General features: G+C 39.7%; 2 protein-coding genes across 4 annotated transcripts in view; one reads left to right on the plus strand and one right to left on the minus strand.

Annotated features, from left to right (window-relative positions):
- The window catches only part of LOC102780027 (uncharacterized), a 28,678-nt gene extending 24,513 nt beyond the window's left edge, over positions 1 to 4,165 (plus strand). For both annotated transcript variants that reach the window (XM_035908444.2, XM_035908445.2), the window contains exons 18-22: positions 374 to 513; positions 1,587 to 1,710; positions 1,923 to 2,081; positions 2,380 to 2,542; positions 3,244 to 4,165. In XM_035908444.2, coding sequence (XP_035764337.2) covers positions 374 to 513; positions 1,587 to 1,710; positions 1,923 to 2,081; positions 2,380 to 2,542; positions 3,244 to 3,332 — 675 coding nt within the window. In that variant the 3' untranslated portion in view covers positions 3,333 to 4,165. The remainder of the gene's footprint in view (positions 1 to 373; positions 514 to 1,586; positions 1,711 to 1,922; positions 2,082 to 2,379; positions 2,543 to 3,243) is intronic.
- Positions 3,953 to 12,986, minus strand: LOC102794903 (NAD(P)H oxidoreductase RTN4IP1, mitochondrial-like). Of its 2 annotated transcripts, XM_006792523.3 has the most exons (10): positions 12,940 to 12,958; positions 12,390 to 12,626; positions 12,156 to 12,307; positions 9,922 to 9,990; positions 9,331 to 9,455; positions 8,815 to 8,863; positions 8,556 to 8,692; positions 7,846 to 8,029; positions 5,972 to 6,067; positions 3,953 to 4,897 (listed from the first exon to the last, which is right to left on the minus strand). In XM_006792523.3, exons 2-10 carry the CDS (start codon positions 12,568 to 12,570, stop codon positions 4,703 to 4,705), a joined length of 1,188 nt encoding a protein of 395 aa, XP_006792586.1. In that variant the 5' UTR covers positions 12,571 to 12,626; positions 12,940 to 12,958; the 3' UTR covers positions 3,953 to 4,702. The 2 variants fall into 2 exon arrangements, with proteins under 2 accessions (XP_006792586.1, XP_006792585.1); XM_006792522.3 differs by having other exon boundaries at positions 12,390 to 12,986.
- Positions 12,987 to 13,515: the final 529 nt, after the last annotated feature.

Here is a 13,515-nt window from a genome sequence, read left to right on the forward strand (position 1 = left end):
TTTTTTGACATCTTGTCAAAAAACAATGGATGAATCATCCCAAAACTGTTAAGTGTTAAAATAAAAACAATATAACTGTCAATAATGGTGATGTTGTATCAGAAGGGAAAAATTCACACATTTCTGCTTATTTCTTTCCTTATCATCAACATCATCACCATCCAGTATTAAATGCGTTGACCCATGACATTAGTGTGCATTTAGAAGGCAGTCTGTCTTTTACAGTAAACAGGGAGTGAAAATGCCAGGGAGCACAAAGGTGTGTGTGTGGCCTGTTTCCAGGGTAACTTCAAAATAACCTTAATGTCAACCTGTATGATCTGGAGCTTTCAGCGCTTGTTAATGCACTTGTCCTTTCTCTCACTCTTGGCAGGAGTTCTCACTTCCATCCATCACTCTTTTTGAGCGATGTGGTCTGCGTGGGAAGAGAGTGGTCCTAACGGACGGATCAGTCAACCTCCAGCTGGCCGGAGGATGTGGCAGAGTCCAGTCTGTGCTGGTGGAAGGAGGCCTGTGAGTGCTTTTCAAACCTGTTTGGTTATCCAGCCGTTACTAAGCTGTTACTAAGGATACCCTGTGGTTTGTGTTTAACAGGTTCATTCTGCTCTGCTCCCAAATATTTCGTGACACTAAATAAAATTCTTTACTTTTCACTCACACAACAGTGGCCTGTTGTTACTCAGCAGTGCCACCTCTTAATCACTTTTGGTTTTATTTCAAATTCAGATGCTATTATCTCTTTAGTCAACATGTCAAAACGTTTCCAGAACTTTCTGGTGTCATTTCCATAGTTATCTGTGCAACCTGTACTTATTTGATGTCTGTTGGTATAACTAAGATGATTTTTCAAAAAGATCCCTCTGTAGTTAAAGAATTTGTTTGGGTGTACCATATAGACTATAACATGGCATTTTGCAGATTCAGAAATATTGAATGCAGTGCAGGGTCAGCACATCTAATATTGCAGAATGGCAGTACTGACAGATGGATCGATGGTGGAAACCTGCTGCTGATGTGCAAGATTTAGACTGTAGGTGTGAGCCAACACTGAGGAAATAAAGGGCTCGCAGTAAGGCAGAGCTGCCTCTGGACTGGCACATTCTTGCTACAGCAGAGATGAGCCATAAAGCAACGAGTGAAAAGCAACATCTAACCTCAAAGCAAAATTGGACTGTTATAAAACTCAGCAGTGTTATTATCTTTTGCTAGGCGTTGAATGGAAGCCAGGATTCAGAATTCAGCTATTTTTTAAGATAAAACAATGACCTACCAGCATCAAAGGCTTGGTTTCTAGTTTGTGCTATTAAAAGAAAAGAAAAAGAAAACAGGTATAGAAAAATCATGTTTGTTTATGTCTGCCTGTCTCTGTGCTCTCTTGAGCATCCTGTAATATCCTATCACACGAGGAAGGAGGATATTGAAATATATTAAAACAAGGACTGGCATTTTCAAGCCAAATTTTCACTCATGGTGACTGACTGTCAGTCCCCAGACAGCGATAAAAGCTGATAAGGAAGTGTTGTTTTCATTTCTGCTGTTGAATATCTGAGACTTGATTATGTTTTTGTCTCGTCTTAAAAAATCAGGTGGGTGCTATATGAGGGAATCAACTATCGGGGTGCTCAGATTTTGCTAAAGCCTGGAGAGGTGCTCGACTGGCGGAAACACAGCAACTGGCAGAAAATTGGATCGCTCCGCCCTCTTTTACAGGTATACAATAAAGCTATGCAATTAGTATTAAATTACTACACCTCAATGGTGGTAATGCTCATAGCTGCACTTTTAGATACCACACATGTGCATTGATTGATTGACTGTTAGTTGTGAAAGTTAAGAGCTACGTCGAGTTGATTTGAAATTCCCTTGCTGTGAATCCTGTTTTGAGAAGAAGCGCCAACTATTTGTATGTGTTTTCCGAGCAGAAGCAAGTGCACTTCCGTTTAAGGAACAGACAGACGGGGCTAATGATGTCGGTGACCGGGGATTTAGATGATGTCAAACTGCTACGGATACAAGAAACAGAAGAAGCAGATGGTTTGGAGCAGATTTGGTTCTACCAGAATGGACGCCTACACTGCAAGGTAACAGTACCTTCATTACGTAACTAAACGATAAAGAAAGGTCAGGGAAAGCTTGATGAATAGCAGCCCTTAGACCAAGATCAAGATCTTAGATCCTAAGGTCAAATCTCAGATGAGAATCAAAACAATGTTAAAGAGTTAAAGAAAAGTGACCACAGGTCAAACAGAGGTGTTTTCTGCACTATATCTGATCATATATGATCTATGATTTTTTTCACCATTCTGCCTTTTTTCATTGACAATACAGTAGCGGCTGGTAATTTGAATATCTCTAACTGACTCCTCTCTCTGTTTCCAGCTCTTGGAGGAGTGCTGCCTAAGTCCCAGTGGTAGTGTGACAATTGCAGGAAGCCGTGTGGGTCTCACTCCAGACCCAGGTGACCAAATCCACCTCTGGAGCATCACTCCTGAGGGCTTCATTCGCTATGTTCTCAACCCTGATCTAGTCCTGGAAGTCAAAGGTAAGCCTCACCAGTGTTACAACACCAACAGTAAAATTGTTCCGATAGATGATTTGTACATAAAGACTTGTTTGTACTACAAGCACCATCTGTGACAAGCTTCCCACAGAGAATTCAAATGTCAGAGTTACATAATACTTAAGTTTCAGTTTGATTTCCATGCATTAAATATTCAGGTTTCATGGCTAGTCTTATGAAATTTGTCAAATCCAACAAGCTGCCTGCATATGGACTACGGAGCAAATGCTACAATTATTATTAAAGGGCAAATGAACTTACATTGTGCCTTCTTACTTAATTTGAGCACTTAAAGCTCTTAAACTGAGTATTCTATGTTCCCATACACATTTAAGAGATAGTAAAGATGCAACTTCTGTGCATAAGGCAATAAAAGGATTTTGAAACCTGTGGTTAAATATTCCCAGTATAAAACTGGGGATTTATGTCTAGTCACTTTGTTTGCATCATTGTCAATTAGTGACCCCTTGTGGACTGAATTTTTCCCTGCAATAGGCGTACTGAACACTATTGTAGGAGTTATCATTATTGTATGTGAAATTAAATATATGCAAAACATTTTTAATTCTACTTTTAATCCATCTTAAATAAGCAATATTATGCAACAATCTCTTTCCAGGCACCAGAATAATGCTAAAATATGTATACAAAATCCACTTAATAAAAACATCTGTTTCTTTTAGGTGGTCATCTTTATGACAAAAACCAAGTGATTCTGAACACACCTGATGCAAGTAAACTACAGCAAAGGTGGGATGTGGAGATTATATGAAAACAAAGTCTGCTGAACTGGATCCCTGACACACTAATGTAGTGACACACAGCGCTCACAAACGAGGTACGCCGCTGGAGGTTCTCAACATTTTGCTGCAGGGGAACCATGAGAGGGGAGATGAAGAGGTCAACTTGGAGAGAAATTAAGGATTTTGGTAGAATGTATGGCTACGTAACAAACAGTTCATTCAGGACTTGAAATATTTAACATGTTATTCTTACACCGTTTGTCAGTTTGGGGTCAATTTGAAAAGTCCTGCTTTTGAAAGAAAAAAAATATTTAAATGATTGGAAATGTTTTAAGATGCAATTAAGGATTCCTTTCTGCTGAAAGAACAGGAAAGTTTGACTTGTTTAGTGTACGGTGATTTTTGGCTATCTTGAGACAAAAACTGGCCTTTTAGCCTGACTGTACATTAGCCTACACATATGCAGATAATCCATAAAAAATCCTTTGTTTGATTTATGATTCCACGTTCCATTGTTATTTACAAGGTATCTGATCAAGTAAATGTTTTACCAGAAAAAAAAAAAATTAATATTGTTGTACATTCAAAAACAAGACATTTTCTAGGTGACCCCAAACTTTTTGAGCTGTATCTCCATTGAACAAATCTGTTTTTGCGTTATTTTTATTAACTTAAAACAGTGTTAAAACTTTTTTTGGATTTTCTTTTAATGAAATGTGCTGTTATTTAGTACATATTGCTTTTTTCCAGCTGCATGCAACACAAGGAAACAAATATCATGTATTTTATTTTTGTTTAATCAAAACTATTCAACATAGAACTTTTTTCTTTTCAATATAATAAAACTATTTTTGTCAATGAACTTCTCAAACAGTGCACAGTTGAGTGGAATGGACATGCAAAGAACAAAACATTTCAGATCTGTTTGTTGTTCCCCGAAAGTTACACTGATATATTCCTTTCAGATCATGTAGCTTTACAGGATGTCCACATAATTTCACATACAAGGTAGTGGTGGGTAACTAAACCAAGAAAGAAAAACAAATAGTTTCTTCCACATTTGTAACAGAAAAGCTTTTTTATACAATGTTGTACCAGCCAGCTAATTACCAAAAGTCTGGTAACCATATCCAGCTGCATGGTTGACATGAGAAGCATTTAGCTGGTAACATTGGTAATTTCACCATGATGAACACAGCACGACTTGAGAACTTTGAAAACTTTGAGTACATCACAGAAGGCTCGTTAACAAGAGATACAACTTCTGGTATCTTCTAATTACAAGCGCAGGTCACGACTGCAGTCTGCTACAAAACAGACTACCTCTCACTCTGCTGATGGTGAAGGGGAGGTGAGAAGGATCATAACAGAAACTCTCTAGGCACCTGCTTTCCTCTACTTAGCTTTGCTTGGCTGTTTCTTGCACTGACTCTACTGTCTCCGTGCTGCTGTCCTGCACCAGCTCTTCAGTCTGTCTATCGTCCTCTTCAGCCACCCTGACTACCGTCTTCCCTCTGGCGTGGCCCTTCTCGAGCTTCTGAAAAGCCTGAGGCACCTGAGTAAATGAGAACTGGGCCTCCACAACAGGCAAGATCTGTGACAGAGCAGCAGAAATTTGAAATAATTAAAAGATCAGATTTACACATTTAGGCAGGAGTTCAATTGATTATGAAAATTAGTTTTGGCTTTTGTTTTAATGGCGCTTAAAAACCCCCCACCAGAATAAGTACTGACAGTCTGTCATGAATGTGGCAGCTTGTGCAAATCTGACTCGTGAGGTTAGCACCATGCATTAAGAGCAGCAAACCAGACAAAATGAGTAACTGTCCAAACTTAACAGCACTGGAACCATTTCCACTTTCACATCTAAGTGAAGAGGCTTTTTTGCAAGTCACAAAGCACTGCAAATTACAGTGATCCCATAATCAAACCCATTATCAAAAAAGTTTAGTCTAGCAAATAACCACAAACTCCTAATGCTACAACATCGCTGCTTTCATAGTTGCAAGAGTGAAAACGTGAGGGAGGGGTTTAGAATGTGATGAGGCTGGACAATCCTGCGCTAGTCCCAGAACACAAGCAGCCAGGCTTGTTATTGTGGTCACCATCTTTTGTCTTTAACAATGAATGGGGAGGGCAGTCGCGTCACTGGAAACCATCCACACTTCTGACTGCAAATAGGACAGAGAGAGCAGAGAGATCGTGCGTGTATGTTTTGTGAGATGGGGTGGGGGGGCACCGGAGGCCATAGATTCCCGCCACTGGCCTGAGTTTGCTGCTTGCTGTAAGCCCCAGCACAAAAGGACAGAGGTCCCACACGCTTTTGCGAATGGCTGCTCAGCACTGTTTAAAAATCCATTCACCGTCTGATGGCGCCTGACTCAATCGCCCAGCAGCCAACCGTGCACAACACCAACCAACCAGCCAACCAGAATAGCAGGAATGTGATTCTGACTCCCTCACAAAGCCACATGGGAGCCTCGGATACAAACTCATAGGGAATCCATGGTATGTTCAATATTCAGTGAGTTGCATGATCTCCATCTCTGCATAAATTCAACTCTCTGCCTGTGACGGATTTGCAAATTAGACATCACCCTAATTCTGTCAGTACAAATGGTCCTAAAAGGAAGGTGTGCATGATATGAATAATAAAGCCATATAGTACCTTCCCTGCATCTACCAGCTTGCTGACTTCGTCCAGGGCAGGTCCATCTGGTGCATAAAATCCCCACCTATAGAAGACTCCACTGGATAATAAATTCTATGAAGAAAGCAAACGGGAGGCAGTAATTAGAAGTCAGGCTTGTCTGCATCTCATACACATGAATAACCACACAGCGTTATCTGTTAGGAAAAAAGAGAAAGAAAATGTACAAAAATGTACTTTAAAAAATTAAGACCTGGATCAGAACACCAAAAAAGACAACTAAGCTGACTAAAACACACATGGCAGTTACCCTGACTTACAGTAATTAGCACCATAAGGATTTAGGAGGAAGAAACCGCATTTTGTATGAAAGGACTAATTAGCACTAATTTCCTGATAAGTTTTCAATAAACTACTGAAGGTTACTGAAAATGTTAAAGCACCTAATTTAAACATTTATGTTTAGATTAATGATTTGGTTTTGTGAATTTTCAGACGCACTGTCATGAATAACTGATGATGAGATGAGCAGAAACAGGAATATTGCTAATATATTAGCAGTGTTATTGTTCACATCTAGTAATACAATTATCATTTAGTATTGTAAGTATTGTTCTTAAAAGATAATACATAACCTGAAAGCTGGTATTTAGTTTTACACACGCGGACACAAACTGGACCTCTGGACATCACATATCGCATGAATCTGAGCTACGTTTCTTTGAGTGATGCAGGATTCTGAGCACAAATACTTTGGTTGATGGCATACTAGTTTATTAGAGCATCTAAATTAAACAGAAAAACCACTAATGGTTTGTTTCACTAATATTTTTCCTGCTATATGTGAAAAAGACCAGGACTGCCTGCTATGAAAAAAGGTCTGTAAAAGGTGCTCCAGATGCAAATGTCTAAATAAAAATAGTGATGTAATAATTCATTTAAAACAACAAAACAAAAACATAACCTTGCTTTATACTTGATAATATTGTGTTATTATGTAAAACTGCTCTGGTAAAACCACCCTGACTTGCTTGTTAAAAACCAGACAGTTCATGATTGTTCAGTGCAGCTCTAGTTTGACACTAGAGGGCTCAGTTGCACAGATAAAAACGGCAGGCTGTCCAGCGTTGGGCACCGAGGGTGTGACTGATGCAGCGGAGCCTCGCCAAAGTGACCAGCTGGCTGCTCCCATGGACAAAAGGCCTCGGAGGCTTGGCAAGAAACACACAAACAGTGGTATTTGCCGGGAGGGGGGGAAATGGTTGGCCACAATCTGAACAAACACCAAATACTGCTGGTTCAGCAGCAAACACATGCACGCACACACACACACTGTCTCATCCATTCTAACGCTGCCAGCTGTGCTGTCACCAGTGCCTACCCTGCCCAGGACAAGTTCACTCAGTCCCTAGAGCACCCTGTCCACCCTGCCCTCGTCTGTTCGGCCATGATCTTCATGACATGAACACCAGCTATTAGGGAAACACAACACCACAAACCTAACACGCATGCAGGGACTCAAACTGTTAATGCTATTCCATCTTCACCTGCACACACCACATACAAACATAAGAAAAAATACAGGCAGTGCAAGAATTTACTGTGACGCTCAGTCAAGTCATCACTTGACTTTTCCCCCTCCCTGTGTCACCTCAGCTCCAATCCATATAATCAACTGAATGGAAAAGAAATATCCATGTCTTCTTTCCATGCCACTGAGGATCAAATATGACATTTCAATTTGGAAGCACTGGCAGGCCACACCCAGAATAATGCCTTAGTGAGAAAAACAAACCTCAGTCCGTGTTACAAAAATAAACAACCTCAATGGAAGCTTTTTTTGTGTACATCCACTTTTGTTTGAATCAAAAGTCAGTTTTACTGGTGTTTACCTGAATGGCCTTGCTCTGCAGAGAGAACCACGCATTCAATGTACCATCCAATAGGCCCATAGAGTCGGTGTTGAGAAGTAAAGGTGTTACCAGTGTGACGTATTTTGCACCAGACCAGGGCTTTAGCAGCCCCATCGCCCACTCCTCTGTGTCCCCACCCACGCCGTCAAAAACAACGTCAAACCTTGAGGTGGAAAAAGAGACAGACAATCTTGTAAACATCTTGCTGGAAATGTGGTTAAAAACAAAACAAAACAAAAACAAAATTAACTTTTTCAAAACAAATTATCCTATGTCAGTACACTATGCACTGTGCTGGTTTAGCCCTTAGCTGGAATTCTAAGAAACCAAACCAAGGACTACCAATTTTGTTTTTGGGGCAGGAAAATAAATGAACCATCATCCACTCAGACCTTAAGCCGTGGTTTCCATGGAAACTAGAAAGCAGTCAGCGAACAGGTGTGCCAAGCTGATAGGAATATGTTTACCACATTTGGGTGTTTAAAGGGCGAAACACACCAAATTTAGCAAATCTAGAGGAGTCCTTTTTAATTAACACGTTCACTGGATTGGCACAGACTCTAATGATACTTCAGTAGACACCAGCATTGGGACCAGTGAGCAACATTTTGCTCCAGCGTTTCTTTAAACACAGTACAATGTAACCACACAGGTTTCAATGTATACAGTCCAAACACTGCAGCTCTTACTTCTCCATCATTTCTAGTTGTTCAACCACATCTCCTGCTGTGTAGTCCAGCACCTCATCAGCTCCCAGCCCTCTAACAAGACCCACGGCGTTCTGAGAGCAGGTGACCGTTACGTGGGCGCCCCAAGCCTTCAACAGCTGGTGAAACATAAAGGATAAAAAACAGAGAGTATGCACACAGCAAGGGATCTTACTTTGTCAGGGTTTAAAAGGCAGAAATATACATACAGGCATAGCCAAACGAAGACACTCTGTCTTACCTGAATAGCAAATGTTCCAACACCTCCTGATCCTCCAGTGATTAAAACTCTAGGAGGAGAAACCCCAGCAACAAGAGGGTCATTCAATTACTGTGTGACTCATTTATGCAAAGCTACGAAAAGAAGTGGAAGCCTCAGGGGGTACAAAGGGATTTGCAGGATTGGAAGCTATTACGTTAGAGGAAAAGAGGAAGTTCTATTAAAATTCGGGTTAGGTTAAATGTTTTGACGTTTGCAGGTTAAATGTGTTATTTTAAAACTCTTGTTGCCAATTAAAATGAAATGAAAGCGTTGAAACGGGTTTCGTTACATTCTGAGTCGACATGACCGGACTGATTTCTCAACAAGAAAAGAGCATATTCAATTCTCCAAGTCACAAACTAAAGACATTATTAAATCTTTTATAGCATTCAGGGGCTTAACACTTTTTTAATGTTTTTTTAAAAAACAAGTATACATGGCAACAGGGTGAAATGAGCTCAACATAAAATTATTTTGGATCAGGCTGATTCTTGCCTTTTATTTGAAGAACTGTCTCTGCAAAGACCACCTCCATTGACAAGTGCAGACAGAGACGTGTTGGCAACATAGGGAATGGATGCTGCCTCTATGTGGCTCAGTACTTTTGGCTTATGGGAAACCTGCAAAAATCAGCCACACAGAGGGTGTTAACAATGTTAGAATTGCATTCGCTTGTAAGCAATATTTTACATTTATAAACTTTGAGGCTGTGTCTAATCAGCACAGCTACTGCGAGGGCAGACAGCCAGAGTCGGAGAATAAATGAAGTTCAATGCAGCAAGAAAACACAGGGCAATTTGTATGTCCCTTTAATTGGTGCCACGGCAGCTACAGCTAACAAACAAACTTAATCCTAATTACATTTTACAGCGAAGGATTACTAAACAGGGTTCGCTTCTTCCGAACTTTTGTTTAATGTATTTTACAGTTTAAATAAGGGTTCTCAATTAACTTTTTCCATTAGTTTAAAAACAAACTGACAATAAAATTACTTTAATCTCAGTCTTTGTGTAGACACTAGTTAAATTATTCACAGTTAATTCTGAAAATGCACCGCCATCCAACTGCTGCACAGACTCTGCTCACCTCGTACTCTGTTAGAGTCACATATTCAGCCAGGCTGCCTTGTTTCCATGGGGGAACAGCAGCCCACACCTGAAGACAAATATGACATTTAACATGCGGAACACAACTCAAATTAACCACCTACTCTCACTCTCTGAATCTGGTTAATCAGTTATTAGGGTCTCACACAACTGCTCCTGTCCTTTCTCATCATTAGATGTTTCCAAAGATATTTTTATACTGGTGAAATACAATTACTAGAATAGTGCATGTGGAAAATTTACTGGTGTATTGTTCAGTGATTTAATTACATTCACTTTAAGCCAGATTTGCATAATTGCATTTCTCTCTGCAGGAAGACAGTAATGTAGATATGTGGGAGACAGCAGGGTTGAAGGTCTCAAATTATTATGAGTCACACTGACTGGGAAACCAAGCAGAAAGCACTTGATCTTTCCAACAAGAAAATGTCTCTGAATGACTTAACTATGGAGGTGCATGTAAGTGGGCTAAGCAATATAACCATATTTAACTTTAGAAAAATTGTGTAATATCAGCAAATTTGCCTTTGCATTTTTAATATGGTATCTATCACTCCACATAAAATCATATAAAATCAAGGGTGCCCAGTCTTTATGACTTGGACCCTCAGTCCATATGTCTATGAATATCGTGACTATATTATTATGCAAATAATATATTATAAATGTACAAGAACAAACAAAGCATTTTGCTTGCTTTGTGCACTTTCTTTTACAGTCATCTACTCAATTTCAAATTGCATTTGAATCTGACAAAATATTAAAAAGATCATCCTGTCTAGTTATTTTTCAGTTTGTCAATTGATCACTAATAGACACTTATTGGCTACTTTGCATGGTACACCAGATCAATTGCTTGTTAAAGCATATAGCTAATCAAGCAGCCATATGATCCATGGGAGCAGCATATCAGTGCATTTATGCATGTAGACAACCTGATGAAGTTCGAAAGGATAATTTAATGGACTTTGGATATGACCTGGTTGTTGATGCCAGATGAACTGGTCTAAGCATTTCAGACACAAATTATCTATTGGGATTTTCCCACTCAACCATCTCTTGGGTATACAAAGAATTGACTGAAAAAGAGACATTTTTCAGTGAGCATCAGTTCTCTGGTCAAAAAGTCCCTATTGATGTCAAAGAATGGCCAGACTGGTTAAAACTGATAGGAAGGCAAAAGTAACTCAAATCACCACTTGTTACAACCAAGGAATTCAGAGGAGCATCTCTGAATGTGCAATATAATGAACCTTGATGCAAGTCAGCTACAGCAGCAGTGGAAGACCACACCAGTTGCCATTAGATTAGAAACAAGTTGCCTGGTCAGATGAGTCTAGATTTCTACTGTGGCATTCAGATTGTAGGGTCAGAATTTGGTGAAAAGAAGATAAATGCATGTATGCATCTTGCCTTGTATCAAATGTTCAGGCTGGTGGTGGTGGCATAATAGTGTGGGGGATATTTTCTTGGCACACTTGGACCCCTTAGTACCAACCGAGCATCATTTAGATGTCACAGTCTGTCTGAGTACTGTTGCTGACCATGCTGATCCCTCCCAGCAGGATAACACCATGTCAGAAAGCTCACATCAAACTGGTTTCTTGAAAAGGACAAGTGTTCTCAATTGCCCTACAATCCAATAGTGAACTTTTGGGACGTGGTGGAACGGGAGATTCACATCATGAATGTGCAGTTGACAAATCTGCAACAACTGTCCAAGTCAATATGGACCAAAATCTTCCAAGAAATGTTTCCATCACCTTCTTGAATTTATGCCACAAAGAATGAAGGTAGTTCTGAATGCAAAATAGGTTCTAACCTAGCATTAACAACAAAATAGCAACTAATAAAGTATCTGGTGAATTGATATTACGAAGTCACTTTTTAAGTGCACATGTACAACTTAATGCATTCCAAATGAATAGAAGAGGCACTAGAGTACAATATGAGAATATGGTAAATTTTCACTAACAATGTGAGAAAGCTTGTAGCTGCTGCTGATGTTGTAATATAATGCGTTTAGATGTGTTTCTAATATTCCTTAAGAGGATGTCAATAAAGAGCACTAAACACTAACTTTAACATCGATGCAATGAATGCAGCTATAATAACAGCTTAGGCATTTCCGCTAAAGTAGTTCCCACAAGACATTGTATTGTCACTAACTTCTAGTACATCTTTTAAAAGATGATTGTGCAGTGCAGAACCTACCTCATCTCCCAGGGCAAAATGGGTAACCCCAGATCCACAGTCCACTACTACACCAGACAAATCACGACCAAGAATGAGAGGGAACTCATTGTCATTGTCCATCACAGATAATGGATCTCTTCTTAACTTCAGCAGTTTAGCCCCATAGCCACCTGAAATTGAGAATTTACTTGGCTTATTGATGTAAGTTATTAGTTTCTTTGTTAATTATTAATTTGGGTTAGCAGCACTTACCCCTCATAGCTACATCAAGGGGGTTGAGACTAACTGCATGGACTTTAATCATCACCTCAGTGGCAGAACAAATCGTGGGAACGGTGATTTCTTCTGTGTACTTCAGAACACCATTACTGCCATACTGATCAATGATCCATGCTGACATGCAGCCCTGCAGCCTTGAAGGTGAACTGCTCATATTTCTTCTGTGACACACTTTGCACCCTGTCCTGGCTAATGTTTTGATGGACCCTGCTGCTGTCGCATTGAATAAACACAGAAGCCTGGTTGATGTCATAGCTCTGGCAGAAGCCATTCTAGTCGCCTTCCAGCTCACTGCTACTACAAGGTCAGGTTTCGATACAACATGACATTTAGGAGACTTCTCACCAAGCTACGTAGCTACACAGCTAGCATTAGCATGTCGAAGTTATCACCGATCAAAACAAATGTGTAAAAGTGCAAAACGAATCAAATAATCAAGCGATAGCACATTCATGCACTATTTTTATGTAACAGAAGTCTCAAAGAGCAACAGCTGTTACAATAATGAACAGATAACACACACCTCAGCAGCTGGGTACATAACAACATTACCAAATAAGCTAACCTCTGAACTCACCTCTGACTCTCGCGCATTGCATGCCGGGAACTCGAGGCAAAACAATCCAAGTACCGCATCAAATGCAGGCATTTGCAGCTCCGCAAAACGTTCTTTCTCCGGTTCCAATACCTTTTCTTTGCCCCCCCCCCCCAAAAGGTATGAAAGCACTGAATAGACTCTGACGTAATTTTTAACTTATTCAGTTAAATGTTTTCATAAACGTTCTCTTACTAATATAAAACAAGCATTTTATTTATTTATTTATTTATTATTTGGATGTGGTGTAGCAAAACCGCTTGTAAGCATTTTGTATTCATTAAAGTTTGCCGCTTGATATTAGTACCATTTGTTTATCTCTTCGTCGTAGTTCCTAGAACAAACAGCAGTAAACTAAAGGCTACTGGTCTTTTCAGTGTACTAGACTGCTATTATGTAATTTAACAATTCATCTTTTTATGATGTATTGGGCACATTTAATTGTCTTTTGATTGTTTCTAAGCTACCTATTGGCATGTTTTGGGTAGATTGAGAGATTACCAG

This window comes from Neolamprologus brichardi, chromosome 15 (assembly GCF_056152115.1).
Source record: "Neolamprologus brichardi isolate AB-2024 chromosome 15, ASM5615211v1, whole genome shotgun sequence".
NCBI lineage: Eukaryota > Metazoa > Chordata > Actinopteri > Cichliformes > Cichlidae > Neolamprologus > Neolamprologus brichardi.

Coding starts and splice junctions, on each gene's coding strand:
- LOC102794903 (XM_006792522.3), bottom strand. CDS start 12,687: ATGGCTTCTGCCAGAGCTATGACATCAACCAGGCTTCTGTGTTTATTC. Junction 9,456..9,921: donor TGACTCTAACAGAGTACGAG/GTGAGCAGAGTC, acceptor TGATTTTTGCAG/GTTTCCCATAAGCCAAAAGT. Junction 8,693..8,814: donor TTGGAACATTTGCTATTCAG/GTAAGACAGAGT, acceptor ATGTTTCACCAG/CTGTTGAAGGCTTGGGGCGC.